At 39.5% G+C, this 22,342-nt stretch overlaps 1 protein-coding gene across 10 annotated transcripts in view; it reads right to left on the reverse strand.

Moving 5' to 3' along the window:
• Positions 1-22,342, reverse strand: part of ART3 (ADP-ribosyltransferase 3 (inactive)) — a 106,485-nt gene that overhangs the window by 28,689 nt on the left and 55,454 nt on the right. For 7 of the 10 annotated variants that reach the window (XM_017876575.1, XM_017876570.1, XM_017876574.1 and 4 more), the window contains 2 exons: positions 11,766-11,843; positions 5,818-6,529 (listed from right to left, as the gene is read on the reverse strand). In XM_017876575.1, coding sequence (XP_017732064.1) covers positions 5,818-6,529; positions 11,766-11,834 — 781 coding nt within the window. In that variant the 5' untranslated portion in view covers positions 11,835-11,843. Of the gene's footprint in view, positions 1-5,817; positions 6,530-11,765; positions 11,844-12,913; positions 13,039-21,451; positions 21,544-22,342 lie in introns of those variants that run through there. The other 3 variants (XM_017876572.1, XM_017876576.1, XM_017876568.1) reach the window with 2 other exon arrangements.

Raw genomic sequence — 22,342 nt, forward strand, 5'->3', positions numbered from 1 at the left:
AAAAAAAAAAAAAAAAAAAAAAAAAAAAATGAGAGTTCAGGGGATGATATGTGCTCTACTATTTCTCTGTATATAAATTTTCTTCCTATAAACCTGATATATTTGCACTGTAGGGTGGAGGGAGTCCCAAAGCCATGGCTTCTCACGAGGTATTTATAATTCATTCACCGTCCTCCCAATCGAGGTATAATTTTCCAATGGAGTAATATTTTTAAAGAGATGGGTGTCTCACTATGTTGCCAAGGCTGCACTTGAATTCTGGGGTCAAGGGATCCTCTTGCCTCAGCCTCCCCAGTAGTTGGGTCTACAGGCATACACCACTGCACCCAGTCCCAGTGGAGTAATTTTTAATGATAATGGATGTAGCTTGATTATACAGCTAACATTTCAACTTTATCACATTTTCTAGAAAAATAGCATAAAAGACAGTTAACCTGGGCTAATTTTCTATTGAGGAAGAAGAAGGATTTCTGTTACTCCTTTTCTCAGAGTTCACTCACATTGGCTTGGATTAATACCAAGATTAATGCCTATGACCACCAGGAACTATGTTATCTAAAGAGACGTTGATATTCTCTCCACTTCCTGATGAACAAAGTTTTCAGCTAACTAGTTTTGAAAACTCACAATATATTTTATCTTGGAAATCACAGGCAAGTTTAAATCATTATTGTCGGACTGTGTTTAGCACACTAAACTTAATGCAGTAAAATTTTTTTTTACCCCTTTTAGAAATATTGTCTTTTTTTAATCCAAAGTCTCAGTTATATCCAGTCACAATGGAACAAGATTCTGACTATATCCTCCTTAGCTAGGGCTCTTAAAACACTTGGCCATTGTCGGCCACTGCACTCCAGCCTGGGCGACAGAGCGAGACTCCGTCTCAAAAAAAAAAACAAAAAACAAAAAACAAAAAAAAACACTTGGCCATTGTTCTTCACACTATTTCAAACTGCCTGCTTGTAAAGGTTACTCCAGGGAGTTTTTGATCCTGCCTTTCCATCTCTAGATGGCGGCAGAGGACTCCAACCCAGGGTTAAATCAACACACTCAAGTACAATGGCTGACTGTCAGAGCTCCCTCAATACATGGTACCTGTGCACCTCCACAATGACCTGCATTTCTCCATGCGGGTCTGAACTCTGGCGCTTTCAGAATCCAATAGAACCTCTTTGGTTCTTTCACAATCCCACTCACAAACATGGAGTCTGTGAGCTCCATGGCCCACCGCAGCCCATCAACCAGACCCCTGTGCTAAATTTAGCTTGTAGCCACTGCAGCCAGGGCTTTGATATAACTAATGGTTCCACAAATGGCATCTGGCCAAAGGCATCAAAAGCACCAAAAGCTGTATCATTTCTGTCAGCCCAGCTGCTGCAGCCGGGATTTTGGCTGTGCTATGCTGGTAAAGTTTCACAAGATTGGTGTAGGGAGGGAGGGTCTATAGTATAACTCGAAACTATGGCCAATTTCAAGCTACTGTCATGTAGGGGGAGCAGGAAAGAAGACATGCATACCAACAATCCGTTCCCATGAGCTCATCTAAACTGGCCCCAGCTGGCTTGGTTTCGGGTCAGGTCCAATGTATGGTTGGTGAGAATGAGCACTTTTCCTTTTTTAAAAGATGAATTTTATTGTATATATTTAAGGTTTACATGATATCACAAAATACATATGGATAGTAAAATTGTTACTATAGTGAAGCAAATTAACATAGCTATCATCTCACATATTTTTGTATGTGTAACAAGAGAGCTAAAATCCACTTATTTAAGTAAAATACAATTTTATTGACTTTAGTCCTCATGTTACACATTAGATCTCTAGATCTATTCATCCTACCTATCTGCTATTTTCTATCCTTTGATCTACATCTCTTCAGTTCCTCTCCCTACACCTGTGGTAACTACTGTTTCATTCTCTCTCTTGTTTTTGATCTCATATATATTCCACATATAACTGAGATGATGCAATAGCTTTCTGTGTCTGGCTTATTTCACTTAGCATAATGTCCTCCAGGTCCATCCATGTTGTAGCAAATGGCAGAATCTCTCTCTTTTTTTAAGGCTGGATAATATCCTATTGTATATATACCACATTTCCCTTATCCCTTTGTCTGTTGGTGGACATTTAGGTTGTTTCTATATCTTGGTTACTGTGAATAATGCTGCAGTGAACAAGGGAGTGAAGATATCTTTATGAGGTGGTGATTTCAACTCTTTGGGGTGTATACCCAAGAGAGGGATTACTGGGTCATATGGTAGTTCTATTTTTTTGGGGGGGGAGGTGGGAGGGTTCTTGTTGCCCAGGCTGGAGTACAGTTGTGCGGTCTCGGCTCACTGCAACCTCCTCTTACTGGTTTCAAACAATTCTCCTGTCTCAGCCTCCTGAGTAGCTGGGATTACAGGCATGTGGCACCACGCCTGGCTAATTTTTGTATTTTTAGTAGAGATGGTGTTTCACCATGTTGGCCAATCTGGTTTCGAACTGCTGACCTCAGGTGATCTGCCCGCCTCGGCCTCCCAAAGTGCTGGGATCACAGGCGTGAGCCACTGTGCCTGACCAGCAGTTCTATTTTTAATTTCTATTTAAAGATAGAAACCCCCATACTGTTTTCCATAATGGCTGCACCAATCTGCCTTCCTACCAATGGTGTTCTAGGGTTCCCTTTTCTCCAAACCCTAGCCAGCATTTCTCATCTTGTCTTTTGTCTTTTTTTCCTATCTTTTTGATAAGCACTTTTCCTTTCAACACAAATTTACTCATTTCAGCTTTCATCTGCTTCTTCTAGAATTGTCCTTCTCAGGTGCAACTCAGTTGCAGGACTAGGGTGAGGCAAATAAGGTGCCTAGAGAAAATTTAAGGAGGCACTCTCAGTAATATACAAGTGCAGGTACAGCCCTAAGTGAGGACTTCCTTAAAACCTTCACCCTAGGCACCCCAATAGCCACACAGCTTCTGCCATCCAATCATAAATGGATCTGTCCCTACCTAGAAATCGATGTCTCATTAGCACTTCCCTACCACTCAGCCTTTTTTATCTCATAGTACCTTGGTTACATTTAGTCAAGGTCTAAAAGTCTATCCCACTTTGAGGCCTACTGCACGCATTACTCCACTGGACCTAGCAGCGATGGTTTTTGGTTCAGTTAGGCAATCACACCTTCAAGACCCAAAAAGGCCAGCCCCTCACCAGTTTACTCAGTTTTGCAGAAGAATACACGGCAGTGAATAAAGCATACTGTCTAGCAGCAGAGCAGCATCAGACATGTTCCTTTAATGCAAGTCTTCACAGGAGTCCAGGGCTGTTCTTTTGCCTCCAAATTACAGCTCAGGTTCAAGGAAACAAGATTACACAGGTGGGTGTGTAGGAGCCTCTCTAGCTTAGCACCCTCATGCCACACATAAAATACAATGTATTTTGAACCTATGCAGGATTGCTACGAGAGTACTGCTCTCCTTCCAGGACTCAACAAGAACACCTGGGTATGTCACACTACATTCAGGAAAGCCCAAAGCTATGGCTTCTCCTCAAGTATTTATAGTTCATTCACAAACCTCCCAGCTCAGATGCACTTTACCAATCAAGGGTTATGTTTACCACAGGCAACGTTGTAAGGTCACACAGCTGTCATTCCACCTTTCGTAGATTACAGAGAAAGAGTGCTGGAAGATTACCAGGAGGCCATTTTCACAGAAGACAGGAGAAAGGGTTTATTAACCCTTTGCTCACACATAATAAGGCACAACGCCATAAAATTTCAGAATGTTGGGACTAAAGAAAACAACCTAAAAACCTTCCAGATTTTGTTTTTAAAAAGTCTCAATCAAAGTTTTAGTAATTAGAATGGCTTCATACCTTTCAACAACAGCTACAGAACCTACAAGTCACTGCAGGAAAATCTTCAAAATTCCAAGGAAAAACAGTTTCTAAAATAGAAATGCAAATCTATATAAACTATTAATCAAGCTTAAAGGTCGATCTCTCAGAGATGCAGAGACTTAGAAAATTTTCCTTAATGGACCATTTCTCAGAAACTTTTGCAGAACCCCCATCCCCACCACACCAAACAAAGGAGTAATCCAAGAAAGAGTTGCAAATCCAAGAAATAGGAGATCTCTCATAGGGAAGAAGCAATGTCTCAGAATGGTAATGAGTAGAGATTTCAGGACAGTCAGCAGGCCTAAAGAGCATATCATAGAGCAGTATGATGAGGGAATTATCCAGGGGAAAGAAGAAATTCATATTTCTGTCAAAGGATTTGGGGGTGAATTACCGATTGAATATAAAAAAACTAAGGAAACAAACAAACAAAAATCATCCAATAACCCTGGGGTGAAAGCGGGATTTAAGCACAGAAAAACCACTCTAACTCAGCTATTTCCTGTCTTTACTATGCTGGGAGAATGGGAAGGGGGAAAAGAGGTACACTGGGAAGGAGGGTGTTGGCTTTCAAAACTTTTGGTTTACTGATCTAACAGCCATTTCTAATTCCCTTTTCCTTCGTCTCCTCCATACACTATATTCCCTTGGCTGGAGAAAGGCCTTCCCAAGCTTCTCTGGTAGCTATGGGTGACCAAGAAACTGTTCAAGTCAATCATCTGTAATCAGGAGTTTAGTAAGGGTTTCCGGGAAAGCTTTTACTTTCCTTATTGAACAAGTAGATTTGGCAGTCATTTCCTTTCCTTTCTTTTTGTCTTGGACATGGATTGATGCCTAGAGGTGCAACAGTCACAAGTGCAAACATGAATCAACAAACAAAACGTGGTAAGGATAGTGGAACAGAAAGAAAGGGCGTGAGTGACTGATGACATAGATGAGCCACTGCGCTGACTCTGAACAGTCTGCCTCTAAGACTTATTAAATGAAAGCTCAGTCAGGTTTTCTGTTACTTACAGCCGAACGCATAAAAAATTCTTAGCTAATACATGGTAGATGAGGGTTAAATATTCATTCTCTATAGCAGGAAGTCAATACATGATATTTAAAGATTTAAAAACTAAGAAATAACATGTTGAAGCATGTTATTTACTTGGAAACATGACAGTAAGCACCTGAAGAAATAACTAAAAGAATGAAAACTGGATGCCACTGAGGAGTGGAAATTGAGAAAGGTGGGGCTGGCGACTGCTATTTTTCTTTTTCTTCTTTTTTGAGACACCGTCTCGCTCTGTTGCAAGGCTGGAGTGCAGTGGTGTGATCACAGCTCACTACAGCCTCGACCTCTTGGGCTCAAGCAATCCTCCCACTTCAGCCTCCCATGCAGCTGGGACCACAGGCATGTGCTACCATGCCTGGCTAATTTTTAATTAACTAATTTTTTTTTTGTAGAGATGGGGGTCTGCCCCAAGGCTGCGCTATTTATTTATTGTAAGCCTTATAGTAGGGTCTCTCAACATTAGCACTACCAACATTTTGGGCCATATAATTTTTTGTTGTGTGGGGCTGTCCTATGCATTGTTTATCAGTGTTTCTGGCCTCTACCCATTAGATGTCAGTAGCAATCCCCCTTTTCCCCAATTGTGACAACCAAAAATGTTTCTGACCATTGCCAAATGACCCTGCAGGGCAAAACTGCCTTTGGTTAAGAACCACTGCCTTATAGTGCTATTTTAAAAATTTTTTAATAATACTGTAAATGTATAATTTTCATAAAATTATGGTTAAAGAGACAGTATGAAATAAGCTAGACAGAAAACTGCCAAACGTCATTTCACCTTTCAAACACCTCTCACTCTCCTTCACTGACCTTTCCCCTAAGCCTAAGAATCCCACTCCTTTCCTCCCAGACAAGCACAGACAGAGCAGACACTTACCACCTAGAAATGCACATTCATAATGGCTGCAGGTCTTGTTTGTGCTTTGAAGGATAAGGTTATTGCCAGCCCCTTCCTGAGACACTTGAAAAACCTCATTCAGAGGTATTAAAGTAATTCTTTCACTTTCTTTATCAAGAAATTTTTCAATGTCAACTCCAAGGCATGTGTAGATGGATAACACAGTGAGCTGGTCATCAGCAGCCTGAGGTTTGACTGAATATGCCAAGGTAAAATGGCCAAACCTGGCTTGGTTTAGCCCTCCAAATGTAAATGAAGTGCCCTGGCTTGTTCTATATACCACATTTTTGGAACTGGCCTCACAAGGTCTTCTCAGCAACTGCAGGGCTCTTGTCAGGTAAAAGTGGAAAGCTTTGAACTGGAAGCCATAGATATAATCTTCTCGAGATTGCCCAGCCATCTTCACAGCTTCACTGAACAGATGGTAAAAGGGAGTTTGCTCTTGAGCTTCGGAAATATATGCCATCAGGGCTATTCCATGGTTATCCTTAAAATTCACAGGGAGAAAGATTTGAGTCTTTCGGGCTGCCCATTTGGCTTTTGCATTTTCCCACACAGTATCTAATTGCTGGTGGCTTGCTTTTTCCTCCTTTAGCAGTTGGGGAACGTATTTAATTTCCATCCTGTCAGTACATTTCAGGTATTCATCATCAAATGCATTATCTGCCATGTCTAACACTTCAGCCTTCACCTTCAAAGGAAAAAGAAAGTAATACTCTTGAAATAAGAAATTTAGTGAGTATCGTTTTCTCTCACATTATTACCCCCATCTTCTCATCCCTTGCCAAAATTCTCTCCTTACTTATAACCAACTTTGGGTAGGATTTTTATGCAGGAAGTATATTCCACTGCTACTGATAACTTTTCTCAGCTGTGACGTATTTGTGTGAAAGAGTAAATGTCAGTGGGTGACAGGGTGACAGGTATGGGTGAGATTGTGCCTGTAGCTCATTTATCTGGATATTATGGTACAGAGCAAAGAACAATGAATGTGAAGCTAAAGAAATGGGTAGCAGTCCCAGTTTTGAACAATATTTTTAGCTAGAATTCTTCGACCCGTCAAGGCTGTTGGGAATTTGAAGTATCATATGCAAATATTATTCATGATCCATAACACACAATGACAAACATTACTCCTTTTCCTTTGGGGTTGCCCCTTCCCTTGTCCATATGGCTTGGGTAGAAATGATCTGGCACTTCCTGGATAAGCAGGTGATCTAAGTCTAGCAATCAGAGCTCCCAGAGGAAAAAAATGAATCTTTCTTCCTTTAAAGCTATAAGCTCTAAGGATGATATTGACCTAGGGCTTCCAACAGTTATTCTTTTAGTTCCATGGAGAATTCTGTCTGAAAATAAAGCAACAAATAAGGCTTGCTGAGCTGAGAAGTAGAGCTAAGGCCCTGAAAACATACTTTAGACGCTGAGTCTAACTGTACCTGAAGACTGTGTTCTCCAATTCTAAGAATCAATAAATTCCCTGTTTGCTTCAGCTAGTTTGAATTGTATTTCAGTCACATACAACTGAAGAAGCATAATGCCACATACAACTAAATTATACATATACATATGTTCACATACCATAGGAAGCAGGGTGGTGTCATGTAATCAACACTACTTGGAAACCAGGCAGATCTGAGTTCAAATCCCATTTGTTACTAATTAGGTATGGGAAAGTTACTTGACATCTCTAATCCTCAGGTTTTCCATTTTAAAAAATGAAGATAAAACATCAGACGCGGTGGCTCATGTCTGTAATCCCAGCACTCTGGGAGGCCAAGTGGGCAGATCATGAGGTCAGGAGTTCAAGACCAGCCTGGCCAACATGATGAAACCCCATCTCTACTAAAAATACAAAAATTAGCTGAGCTTAGTGGCAGGCACCTGTAATCCCAGCTACTCAGGAAGCTGAGGCAGGAGAATCGCTTGAAACCGGAAGGAGGAGGCTGCAGTGAGCGGAGATTGTACCACTGCACTCCAGCCTGGGTGAAAAGCAAAACTCCGTCTCAAAAAATAAAAAATAAATTAAAAAATGAAGATAAAGTGGAGGAAATAATATTTGAACTGCGGGATGGCTGTGAGAATTAAATTACACAATGAATATATGCAAAGCCCTTTGTCCCATGCCTGGCACATGTCAAGTCTTTAACATACTGTGGTTATTATTTTTTTCATAAGGTCTTTCTCCAGTGTGATGTGGTTATTTTGTATTATTTCATGTTAAGAACATGTGTATTATACTGTTAGTTCCTTAAGGGTGGGATCTGTATCGTTTTTATCTTTGAATCCTATGCACCTAGCACAGAACCTGGCAAAATATTCAAGTGAACTAAATTAGAACCCTGTACTCTGGCTTATGGATCAAAAAATGAGATGATCAAATCTCCCGAGGAATACCATTTATGGGTTTCTGCAAATAAAAGGATAATGTCTCTTCCATTATTCTATACTTGTATGGTGCATAGTTGCATAAGTCTCCTCAGGGACCTCAGTTGGAGACTTTATAGACACATTTAGCCAGAAGCTGTTAAAGTTACAGATTCAAAAAAAAAGTTACAGATTCTATGTGAATGATTCTTAAAAACTCTCTCTCTCTCTCTCTCTGTGAGACAGAGAGAGAGAGAGAGAGACAGAGAGAGAAAGAGACAGAGAGAGACAGATACATTAACTTGTAAAAGCAAAACAAAACTTGCTTCCATATCCTGCCCTAGGTATCTCCTTTCCCGTCTCTCTTCTCTCCCTCACGAACAAACATCTTGAAAGAGATGTCTATCCTTACCATCTCCACTTCATTTCCCACTTATAGCTCAACCCTCACCATTATGGCTTCCCACCCATTTCTCCACCCAAACAGCTCTCACTTAAGGGGGCATTTCTTCTTAGACTCTTTTGCAGACCCAACATATTCCAGTTAGCCACTAAATGCTGGAGTTTCTCAAGGCTACATATTTTCTAACTCTCAACTCTACGCTCCCCAGGCAGTTATATACATGCTTACAGTTTCAATTACGATCTAAATATATCAGATCTATCCTGTAAGTGCCAGTCCTATATATCAAATTTATTTGCCTACTTAACACCTCCACTTGAATGTTCAAAGACCCTTCAAACGTAACATGTCTCAGACAAAACTTACAATCCTGCAACCACAACGACCTGGTTCTTATTTAAAACCATCCATTCATTTGTGAACTTTTCCTACATATTTCCTTCTCAGACACACTCTGTAGCCACTCTATCACTAAGCTTAACAAACATCACCAGAGTTCTTTTTATGTGCCAGGCACTAAGTGTTCGGCAACCTTGTGAGGTAGGTACTACTATTAGCCCCCCTCCTTTTTTTTTTTTTTAACAAAGATGAGGAAACTAAGAGATTGAGACTTACATGGAATTGGAATTTGAACTCAGGCAGTCTAATTCCAGAGTCTTGTCCTCTTAACCAAACTGTTCTGTTGCCTCTAAAGAATGAGAATGTTTCCAATGACGAAGACCACGGACATTTATGTAGCACTTGAAGAGTATAATTCTGTCTTCAGAACAACCATTATAAAAGGTTGAATAGAAAATCATTAACACCATTTTACAAAAGAGGGAACTGTGCCAGCTTCAGAAACTGTCCTGATTACTAGCCACAGAGAATTCTGCCATGGAAGTCACTGAGACCCCTGTAGTCCTGGGTTTGTAGGTCAGTTTCCTGACATGTGAACTTGAGCTTCAAGAGATCAAATCACTGCCATCTCATAGCCAAGAAATGCACTTTCCTCCACAGCACAGAATGTACCACAGTGCACCTTGGGTGCCAATGTCTGATTTATTTTCAAGACTTCAACACCGTATAAGACACCAGACTCTGAAAACACCTCCCACATTCCTTACATTATGTCGGAGTTGATCTATGTTCCTGTCTTTTCCCTATGCCTCTAACAAGTCTCCAAATGTCTAATTTTAGACATCAAGTCTTTCTGGCCAGACACCACAGCTGATTGTATATTTTGTATGATGCGTGCCTTTAGCAGTGGCAAAGTTCATAAATGCCACCACTATTCAGGGACAACAGATACTAAAAAACAGGTACAAAAGGCTAGGCGAACAAGCTGATTAAATTTCTCTTATATAACCATTGAGAAAAAAGGTCATACTGATGAAATTCAATTACCAAAATTTCTTACAAAACATGGAAATGACCTAAATGTCAAGGAAATAAATTGGCTAAACAAATCATGAAACAATTACAAAACAAATACACTTAAATTATGCTGCAAGAGTATATTGAAAACCAAATCAAAACCACAATGAAATACCACTTCATATCCTCTACGATGGCTATAAATGATGAAAACCAAGTAACATGTAACACAAGGATGCAGACATATTAGAACCCTAATATATTGCTGGTGGGATTGTAATACCATGTAGCTAGTGTGAAAAAGTTTGGCAGTTCCTAAAAAAGTTAACATAAAATTACCATACGACCCAGCAATTCCACTACTAGGTGTATACCCAAGAGAAGTGAAACATGTTCACAACAATAGGTAATTTTGTTATCATGAATCATAAATCATAACCCCCAAATTCATTTTTACACATACATTTCCTATATATAAGTAAACTTTACTCTGTAATGCTACCAAATAACCAAATAGTGTTTGTCTTATCTCACTATGTCAAGATTACATGATTAGAAAAGTTTTAAAAGAAAATAAAACACATGTTCACACAAAAACTTGTACATAAATGTTCAAAACAATACTATTCGTAATAGCCATAAAGTAGAAACAACCCAAATGTCCATCAGCTGATAAATGGATAAACAAGATGGGGTACAGCCATAAGACAGAATATTACTCAGCTATAAGAAAGAATGAAGTACTGATAGGACTCCTGAGAACATTACGCTAAGTGAAAGAAGCCAGACACAAAAGGTCACATATTGTATGATTCCATTCAGGTGAAATATCCAGAACAGACAAAACCACAGACACAGAAAGTAGATAGTGGTTGCCAGGGAATGGGGGATGGAGAAAATTGGGGCTGACTGCTAATAAGTACAGGGTTTCCTTTTGGGTTGATGGAAATGTTTTGCAATCAGATAGTGGTGATGGTTGCAGAACATAATGAACACACTAAAACCACTGAAGTATACAGCTAAGAACGGTGAATTTTTATGGTATGTAAATTATATTTCAATAAAAAACATACTGTGACACAGGCAACAGGATACACAATGATTCTATAGAAAACGGATTAGAATATTAAATTCCAAAAAGGATAACAGTTTAAGAATTTAAGATATTTTTTTAAAGGCGTCTAAAATGGTGCACAAATACAGAAGTAATGTGGCAGCTAACAACGTGGGGAAAAAAAACAAGTGAAATACTATATTTTACATAAAAATATGTTCACATGCTTAAAGAGTCAATTGTAAATAAAATCATAAAAGTTCTGCCAGAAAAAAATGTGAGAAAATGGTCATTAATTAAAAAACATGTAATCAAACAATGCAGCATTATCTTATTTGGAGAAAAACATATTTTCATAATATCTGATGACATGTGAGACATGCAGCACAGTAGGAACTTAAAATGCAAAGAAAAAATACTATGTACAGTGTGAACCCATTTTTTTAAATTAAAACAGTATTCACATAGAAAAGGCCAAGAAGCCTATATACACCAACAGATTGGGAATCATTCTCTCTGAGTGGAGGGATTGTGAATAATCTTTACTTTCCCCTTTTGCTTAATTTTAATTTTTTCAACTTTTACAGTTAATGTGTCACATATTTAAAATGAAAAGAGTTACTTATAATAAATTAATTTATCTATCCTACCTACTTTCATTTCCACCCTCAAGCCCCACAGATGCCTCAGGTAATCTTATATCAAGAATTTCCATTCCAATGACCACATGCTTCCCATTCCCAACATTACCTGGAAAATGTCCACTAGAATCATGGTTGCCAGCAGCATGGTGACTATTTCAAAATGTCCTGTCTTCATTTTTCTCTTCTAAATTAAAATAAAGAAATTTCAATTCAGTAGACTCAAAAAAGAGATATAGAGGAGTAGAATAGGAAGACACTGTGTATTTTTTCGTTTAGAATGCGAGTGGATAACATGATGGTCAGGAAGTGATTATCAATAAATTCCTAACGTGCTACAAAAGCAATTAGGCTTTATCTAGTGGTCTAACGCTCTCATTCTACAGACGAGGAAACAAAAACTTCTTAGAATTTCAGTGATTTGCTCAAGATTAAATCTGTCCATTTCCATACTCCTCCAGACATGTCATCTCTCCCACCACAGTCACTGGGAGTCAAATTTTCTTCCCATCACTAAATCTCCCCTCAGCATGCACAGGAAATAACACAATCAGACTAAAAAACAGCAGTCTCAAATTGGTCCCCTAGCTCCCAGTTTCTAAGAACTCCCCAGGAATATGTCCATGCACATTATCCATTCTTCTATCTTCTTTGCACATTAAGTCATGCCCTTTTGAGTGGGACGGAGGAGATGATGAGGCCAGTAGTGGTACAAAGCAGTGGATTGCCAGAGATGGCCCCCTTCCCACAAATACTCACAATCAAGAGAAGCCTGAGGGTAAAATAAGTGTGTTGCATAACTTTCTGAAGGCGGGAACAAGAATAAGAAGGAACTGGGTAGGCAGCAATTCTAAGATTATACAACTATTGGCTGAATGCCTAATATTCATCCCAGTATTTATGATACTGTAACTCAAATTGAAGCTTCTATTTTATCCTACCAATCACCATATTCTGGATTCTAAAAATGAGAATGAACAGCACAGGGGAAGGGAGATAGTCTTCCCTTGTACAGATCATTTTGGCCTCAATTTCCCATATTTCTTCAGAAGCAGTTTTGTTTTGTTTTTACTAAAAATACTAAAATATAGTACCAACATGCTACTTTGTGTTAAACTTCTCCTTCCAAAAAAGATTTGAATATAAGATAATAGATATCTGTCATAAGGCAATATGTTTTAAGCAAGCTTTGGATTAGGATTTTCCTAAAAATTGTTCATTTCTTTAGTCTGAGTGTAAATAAGTCAAAAGGTTTACCTGGCTTTTGTGCCTTTGGAGGAAGTTTAAATGATGCTAGGCCTCAAACTGACTCCCCACTCTCAGTTGTGGTAAGCGAGTCTTCAGGATGGGATGTTGTTGACAGTGAGAGCTGAGACGGGAATGCTTTTCTTTTATAAACACCCCCAGCAGTAGCTTGGCAGTGGTACATTACGCTACTTGTGTTCTGCTATTTATATCTGGCCCCCACACTATTCCTTGGAATCACTGCTGTTAACACTTTAAATCTCCAAGAGGCTTGTAAAGCCATAGCCATTCCCTTTAGCCACACAGCATGTTCAGTTCTGAGCCCACAGTTCTAGGCTTCTCTCAGAGAGAAATGACTTCCCATTCCTAATCCTTTGACACTGAGATATCAAACTAAAGCATGGATTTTACTCTAGGCTAAGTGATTCACATAACTAAGGGAACTTGCTTTGTTAATCACTGGCAATGGTGACAGCTATCACCATTCACTCAACTAGCTTACTGTATTTCAGGTACCTTGTCAGGAGTCGGGATACACAAGCAAGTGAAACAAAGTACTAAAAAGCACTCACAATCTAATAAAAAACATGAATAGTCATACTTAACCAAAATACAACATATTAAGAATCCCAAGTATAGACAAAGTCCAGTGATAACACTAAGGAGGGAAGGATTTGGTAATGCCTGCAACTAAAGCTCTCATTTGTGTAACGTATACATGGTAAACCTACTGACTGCAATGCTGAGGAACACTTAGGGTTCACTGACTGTGGATTAAAAAAGCACACAAATGTCCTAAGAAATTCACGCATACATACACCACAATGCATTAACAGAATGTTTATAGTCGCACTATTCATAATAACTCCCAAACTGGAAACCATCTAAATGTCCATCAATAGTAGAATGGTTAAACTGTAGTATATTCATACAGTGAAATTTTATATAGCATTGAAAATGAACAAACTCTGACCATATATAACAATGTGGATAAATCTCACAAAATTTTGAGTAAAAAAAGAGATACAAGCATGTTTATACTATATGATTTAATTTATATTGAGAACAAAATTAGGCAAAACACTTCCAAGGCATGAGAAGTCAGAATAGAGGTCACCCTGGGTAGTAGCTAGTAACTGGAAAGGGCACAGAGGAGCATCTGAGATGTTAGCTGGGTTCTGCTTTTTGCTATGGGTGCCAATTACATTGACACATCCAGTTTGTGAAAATTCAGCAAGCTATATACTTATGATATGTGTATTTTTTTGTATACACATATATTACTTCAAGAAAACATTTTCAATTATGAAATACACCCATGTTTACAAAATCCAACTCTACTCTTTAGAATTGAGACAAGTTCCAACCTTTCCCCACCTCACTGGCTTGGCAATCCAAGATTAAACACACAGCACAGCCTCACTCCTAGAAATATCATTTTTTAAAAAGCAGGAGTTTGGTTAGAAAGAAAAAAGAGAGTGTGCATGTTTTCAGGCCTTAGGCTCACAATAACCCGCTTTTAAGTCCCAGGCATGTAGGCCTACAGGAAATTAGGTAGAAAAGTTCTCCTGTTGCTGGCCTCCCAAAACCTGCCAGACTCATCTATATATCACACAAAAGACAACGTTCATCAAAAAGAATAGAACAAATGCGAGATGACATTCACGGCAAGTTTGGCCTTGTTTATCCCCAATGTGATTTTGTTCCATTCCTGTTTTGTTCCCGTTTTTAACTAAATTTCTTTCATTCATTCATTGAACAAATATTTGAGTTCTTAAAATGTGCTAGGAACTGTTTTAGGTACTAGAGGTATACCAGTGAACAAAATGGATAAATATCTTGCCTTTGTGAAGTTTATATTCTTGTGGGAGGAGGTAGTCAAATAACTAAAATAAGTATGTAAATTATACAAGTATGTTAGAATGTAGTGAGTGCTATGGTTTTGGCTTTTGTTTATAAGTAGCACAAACGAGACTAGGAGTGCATGGAGTGTTTGCAATTTAAATTGGATTGTTAGGGAAGACTCACTGAAAGGTGATATTTGAGCAAAGACTTGAAAGAAATCAGTCATGAAGACTATGGTAATCAAACACAGTGAATAGCACGCACTAAAGACCTGAGACAAGAGAATGCCTACTTTTGTTTGAGGAACAGTAAGCAGGCCAATATGGTTGGAATATCAGAGTAGTACAAGATAAGGGTCAGAGAGGTAAGGGGGTGGTGGAAAGACCATGTCAATCTTTGTAGGCCACTGTAAAAACACTGGCTTTCTTTCACTGTAAGAGAAAAGGAGCAAATCACAGGTTTTGAAAAGAGGTATAACATGATCTGATTTATTTTTTAAGAGGATCACTCTGGCTGTTATGCTGAGAATGGTCTGCAGGGTGAATGTAAGAAGACTAATTGACAGGTTATTATAATAATGCAAGCAGAGATTATGGTGGCTTGAATCAGGAAGGCAGCATTAAACGTAATGAGAAGTAGATGTGTATGTATGTGTGTTGTTGCTGTTGCTGAGGTGGTATGAAGTGGATGTCTGAGTGTATGATGGTATGAAGTGGATGTCTGAGTGTATGTTTATGTTGTTGCTGTGTTGTTGTTTGGTTGTTAGAAACAGGCCATTTTTATTTGAGCCTGTTAAAAATCTGACTGTTGTAGATTAGACACAGCATTTCCTGATATGATAAGGAAAAGCATTTGTGGGTTCTAAAAGTCTACTATATTTTCAAAAATGTAATAACTCACAAAAAATAAATGGAAATGATCTATAAAGATACAATTTATTATACAGTTAAAGTGCTTGTAATCTCAGAGATTTGGGAAGCCAGGGCAGGGGGATCGCTTGAAGCCAGGAGTCCTGGCCAGGGCAACACAGGGAGACTTTGTCTCTACAAAAAGTTTTAAAAATTAGCCAGGCATGGTGGCACATGCCTGTAGTCCTAGCTACTTGGGAGGCTGAGGCAGGAAGAGCTCTTGAGCCCAGGAGTTCCAGATTACAGTGAGCTATGATGGTGCCACTGCACCCCAGCCTGCAACAGAGCAAGACCTTGTCTCAAAAACAAAAAAAAATGTTTAGACTTAAATGCAGGATACAATTTGAAGATTGAGGCAACAGGATGCACTGACAAACTAGATGTGGGCTGCAAGGAAAAGAGGGGAGTAAAGAATAGTTCCAAGATTTTTAGCTTGACTAACTGGAAGGATGGAGTTGTCACTGACTGATATGGAGAAGACTGTGTGTGGAAAAAGCATCCTGGAACTCAAGTGAAGAAAATATTTTCAAAAGAAAGGAAAGATCAAAGGTGTTAAAAGCTTCTGATAGGTCAAATAAGATGAGGACTGAGAACTGACCATTGGATTTAGCAATGTGGAGGACATTGAAAGTTTTGAGAAGAACAGGTCTGATAGAACACTGGGAATGAAAGCCTGATTAGAATGGCCTAAGAGAGAATGAAAAGAGGAATTGGAGACATTGGAGATGGTTGATATCTTCAACTCTTTCAAGGAGTTTTTCTATAAAGGACATAAAAGGAATGAGGCAGTAGCTTGATGGCGGGATTGGGGAAAAGGTAAAGAAGAGAGTCCAAGAAATTTTTTTTTTTTTTGAGATGGAGTCTCGCTCTGTCACCCAGGCTGGAGTGCAGTGGCATGGTCTTAGCTCACTGTAGCCTCCCACCTCCCTATCTCGGCTCACTGCAGCTTCTGCCTCCCCAGTTCAAGCGATTCTCTCTGCCTCAGACTCCTGAGTAGCTGCCTGCCACCAAGCCTGGCTAATTTTTGTATTTTTAGTAGAGATGGGGTTTCACCATGTTGGCCAGGCTGGTCTTGAACTGCTGGCCTCAAGTGATCCGCCCACCTTGGCCTCCCAAAGTGTTGGGATTATGGGCATGAGCCACTGTGCCCAGCCAGAAAGATTTTTAAAGACAGAAAAAACCAGCATGTTGGATATGATCTAGTAGATAGAGGAAAAACTAATAATATAGGAGAGAGAGGGTAGAATGATTGGGTTAATCTTCTAGAGTAGGCAAAAGGGGATGAGACATAGCATACAAGCAGATGAGGTGGGCTTAGATAAGGGCAGGAGCAGTTCATATAACATGAACAGGAGGAAAGGCACAGTATATTGGCAGATACCAGAAAGAAGTGGTTGCAATAAAAATTCTTTTCTACTTGCTTCAATTTTCTCAAAAAAGTAGTAACAAAAGATGATGGTTTAAGCGACAGAGATTTGAAGAAATTGGAGAAAGAATGAAACAGTCATCTAGAAAAGGAGAAGAGTGAATGCATTATGATTGCTGGGCTGCATTAAGGGCCTACTTGAATTTAAAATGAAACCATTTAAGATGGTTGTGCTTTTCTCCATCTACATTCAGTTCCATGGTAGATGCAGACTAAGCTACACTGGATTGAATAAAAACTGTAGCTTTTCCAAGCAAGGATAAAATGATTACTTTATTTTATTGAATGATTATGGGCAAAAGATCTGAATTGACACTTCACAAAGGAAGATATATAAATGACAAGTAGAAAACGATGTTCAACATTATCAGCATCAGGTAAATGCAAATTAAAACCACTATACATCCACTAGAATGGCTAAAATTAAAGACTAACAACATAAAATGTTGATGAGAGTACGGAGCTACCAAAACTTTCATACATTGCTGATGGGAATGCAAGATGATACAGCTATTTTTTAAAAAACAATTTGGCAATTTTCATAAACTTATATATTTACCATATGACCCAGTAATTCTACTTACAGGAATTTATTATACTTAAAAGAAATTATTAAAGTGTGTGCTCACACCTGTCAAATGTTCATAGCAGGTTGATTCATAGTAGTCAAAAGGTAGAAACAACCCAAATGTTCATCAACTGGTAAATGGACAAACAAATGAAATAGCACTCAGCAATAAAAAAGAGCAAACATCCTCAAAATGTTAAACATAGGGTTACTACATGATCCAGAAATTCCACTCCTAGGAATATATCTTGGGTATATGCCCAAGATTCAGAAATTCCACTCTGAGGCCTACATCTTGGGTATGTTCACACAATAACTTGTGCACAAATGTTCACAGCAGTCTTATCTATAAATATGATAGCCAAAAAGTGGTCTAGATTTCAATCCAAATGTCCACCAACTAGTAAATGGATATACAAACTGTGATACACCCATGCAGTGGAATATGATTCCACCATAAAAAGGAATTAAGGCCGAATGCAGTGGCTCATGCCTGTAATCCCAGGACTTTGGGAGGTCGAGGCAGGCGGATCACTTGAGGTCAGGAGTTTGCGACTGGCTTGGCTAACATGGTGAAACCCTGTCTCTACTAAAAATACAAAAATTAGCCGGACATGGTGGCGTGGGCCTGTAATTCCAGTCATTCAGGAGTCTGAGGCAGGAAAATCGCTTGCACCCAGGAGGTGGAGGTTGCAGTGAGCTGAGATAGCGCCACCGCACTCCAGCCTGGGTGACAGAGACAGACTGTCTCAAAAAAAAAAAAAAAAAAGGAATTAAGTACTGATACATTTACACGAAATGTCCAGAATAGACAGATCTATGCAGACAGAAAGTAGATTAATGTTTTTTTTTTTTTTAGGGCTGGACATATAATGGGGAAGTAAGGAAGACTGTTAATGCGTACTAGGCTTCTTTTTAGAGTACTGAAAGCATTTCTTCTCCCCAAAAAAGTCACCACATGTCCTTTGTAGTCAATCTCCTCCCTTCACCCAAGGCTCTGGAAGTCACTGATCTTCTTCCTGTCACCAGTTTTGCTTTTCCTAGCAAGACATGTAACTATTATCATACAGTCAGTATGTAATTTTTTATGACTAACTTCTTAGCATAACACTATGAAATCTATCCATGTTGTTGCATGTATCAGTAGTTCTAAAAATGACTGCAGTGATGGTTGCACAAATCTTTACACACAATAAAAACTATTTAAGCCATACACAGTGGTTGGGGTAGCTGAAGGAAGATCACTTGAGCCCAGGAGTTCAAGGCCACTGGGGCAACATAGTGAGACCTCATTTCTTAAAACAAAACAAAACAAACTCATACAAGCGAATACTTTAAATGAATTTTTTTTCTTTTAAACTTTCATTTGAGGCTCAAGGGTACATGCGTAGGTTTGTTATATAGGTAAACTCGTCCCAGAGGGGTTTGTTGTACCGATTATTTCATCACCCAGGTACTAAGCCTAGTACACAACAGTTACTTTTTTCTGATCCTCTATCCTCTTCCCCTTCCCACCCTCAAGTAGGCCCCCAGTGCCTGTTGGTCCCCTTTGTGTCCAGGTGTTCTCATGATCTGGCTTCCGCTTACAAGTGAGAGCATGTGGTATTTGGTTTTCTGTTCCTACATCAGTTTGCTAAGGATAATGGCCTCTAGCTTCATCCATGTTCCTGTATAGGCCATAATCTCATTCTTTTTTATGGCTGCATAGTATTTCGTGGTGTATATGTACCACATTTTCTTTATCCAATCTTCCTAAATGAATTGTATTGTATGTGAATTATGTGAATTATATCTCAGTAAACATGCTTTGAAAAAGAATAATCTGTTAATGCATGCCACAATATGGGCATGAGGGAACATTATTTGGGTGATGAAATGTTTTATATCATGATTGTAGTAGATGTTACATGATGATATACATTCGTCAAAAGTCACAAAACTGTACACTTCAAATTTGTGAATTTTATTCATATTAATCATACCTAAATAAAGCAAATTTTAACAAATAGCAACAAAAACTATCTTGCCTACATACTCCCTGAATTTTGTGTATTTCAGGGAGAAAATGAAATACACAAAATGAAGATAAGGAAAGATCTTCCATGAAAGATGAAGAAAGAGAACTAGGTGAGCCAAAGAAGCCTAGAGTTGTGGTAAGATAAATATAAGGTACTTGTATCTTAGGGACTGGATGCCAAGGCAGGACATTACAGTAGTGAATGCAAATTTCTATCATCCAAAGACCAACCAGGATCAGATACCTCAGGGAAGGCCAATGACCGCTAGAGGTCAGCACCAGAACAAGGTATTTATCCAATGGCAGGCCACTGCTCTTAGGAAGAAAAATAACTCTGAATTTAAATATTTATTCAAAGAAAACTGTTTCAACTTAGAAGTGACTAAATTTTAGTTAACAAGATTAGGTGTTTTACCATTAGTTTTAACTGTTAACATGGGGTTTGTGAACTAAGTTGATTTCCAATAAAGAGAAATACATATTCCTTTTGCACATGATTCTTCATACTATGACATTCTGACATTGGGAAAAATTGTAGTTTGTTCTTTGTTCTGTTAGTTCTAGCTGTTAGTATGGTCTCCAGCAATGGTGACGTTTAATTGCTAGCTCAGTAATTTAGTATTTTTTTTAGATTTTGGGAACCTGGTTGCTAAATTCCCTCATCATAGCCTCCTGGCACTGGTCATTCTACAGACAAAAATTTCCATGCCCTCTCACCCTGTTCGGTGGCCCTCCCACAAACTCAAGATGCACTCCCTTGCCCTTGGTGGGCATCTTCTTACAGAAGATCATAAACTGGTTTGTACCCCAGTTACCTTCCCTAAGCCCAAGGGAAATCTAGGAATTCTATCATGACAACTTTGATTTTAGAAAACTGGAGAGAATCTTTTGTCGTTTCTCAACTCATTCTACTTTGTTATGTTCAACTTGTTAAATATAATGCTTTTTCTAAGAGACCTTAAAAATTCTCCAGTATGCCCAAGTGATGGTGGCAGCCACTCCAGTTGGCCTACCATCATCCCAGCTGTGGCAGGAAGGTGTGGCCAGGGCTGCCTCTTCCACAGAGCAGGCAGGAGCCCTGCCCTTTTGGGCAGCGGTGCAATTGCTCAAACTATGGCAGCAGACTCAGGTATCCCTGCACTCTTGGGGGCCTGGGAAGGCCCCCCTGTCCTCACAAGCTCAGAAGTGCCTGCTCCCACTGCTTGGCTTCTCCCTGCTGTTGGCTCCCACTCCAATCTTGGAGTGAAATCAGGCTGAGCCCAGGCATCATGAACAGTGGGAGGCAGAGTCACAGGTGGAAGGGGGTGGGTCTCCGGTGAGGTCTCTCTGTCAGCTCAGGGAGGGCCTGAAGGCTAGGGGCCAGGCTGCCAGCTCCACTGACTGGAGTGGATACTGCTGCCTTTTCCAGGCCTGCCCATGACCACATATGGACCAACCAGCATGCACTTCCTCCCCTCTGAGGCCCATAAATGGCTAGGCTCAGCCAGAGCTGAGCACACAACAGGATGACCAGCAGCAGAGAGGAGCTACCCTCTCTGCTGATAGCTTCAGAGATCTGCAGAGACTGCTGAGCGACCTGCCTGCAGAGAGGAGCAGACCTCAGGATGACCAGAGAGCAGAGAGGAGCTGCCCTCTCTAGGGCCTCCTCTCCGCTGAGAGCTGAACACTTGATGGACAACCTGCCTGCCCACAGAGGGGAGCTACCCATTGTGGGTGTCCTTCTGAGCAGTTCTAGCACTAAATCAATACCCTCTTCTTCTTCCTCACCCTTCATTTGTCTGCATACCTCATTCTTCCTGGACGCAGGACAAGAACTCAGGCAAAGGATCCACTGGCAACAGAGGTTTACAGGGGAAGAAAATCAACACCCCGAAGATCCTGTAACACAAGAAGTATGAAACAAAAAAAATCTCTGCTGCTAAAGGATTCCCTGAAAATTACTACTGTGTTTCTAAACCCCTACATCAACCCCTTCTAGGGTTTCAGTCCAGAGGAGCCACAGGAGTCTGAATTCTCTTTTCTCCTTTTCTCCATTCTAGAATCAGGTCTTCTACTCCCAGTTCCTGCTAGGCACACTTCCTATGTGCTATTTCTTTTGCCTTTATCCTATGTTGATAATCCTGTCTTGTTCTGGCATTATCAACCTTTTCCTTCCTTTAGACCACTAAGGATAATCTTAAAGGTTACTGGAGTATAGACTTACTTCATAAAGGGAATGAAACACATACTACATTAGTTTCAAAACAATGCATATTATCCCCACAACATTCAATATATAATGATTATATTGCTTTATTATATTTAATATATTGATGTTATATAATACAACATACTAGTATATGTATATATTATAATGTAATATACTATTACATTTGTGGACACATCCTACTGGTAGATTTTAAGTCTCTAAGCTTTAATTCTCAACTTTCTTTCCCCCTATTGCAGTGAGAGAGACACATTCTCATCAAGTACAGGAGTCTCTATGACAATGATTTCAACAAGAGTGTGTGTGTGTGTGTGTGTGTGTGTGTGTGTGTGTGTGTGTGTGTGTTGGGGGGTTATATCAGAGTGTGGGAGGTTCAGGAGGTCCTTGAATAAGGCCATTTCATTATAACATTAATGAGAAAAAAACCTGATTCTCAGCCAGGGCCACTGTCTGTGTGGAGCTTGCACATTC

This window comes from Rhinopithecus bieti, unplaced genomic scaffold (genome assembly GCF_001698545.2).
Source record: "Rhinopithecus bieti isolate Rb0 unplaced genomic scaffold, ASM169854v2 scaffold_8675, whole genome shotgun sequence".
Taxonomy (NCBI): Eukaryota; Metazoa; Chordata; class Mammalia; order Primates; family Cercopithecidae; genus Rhinopithecus; species Rhinopithecus bieti.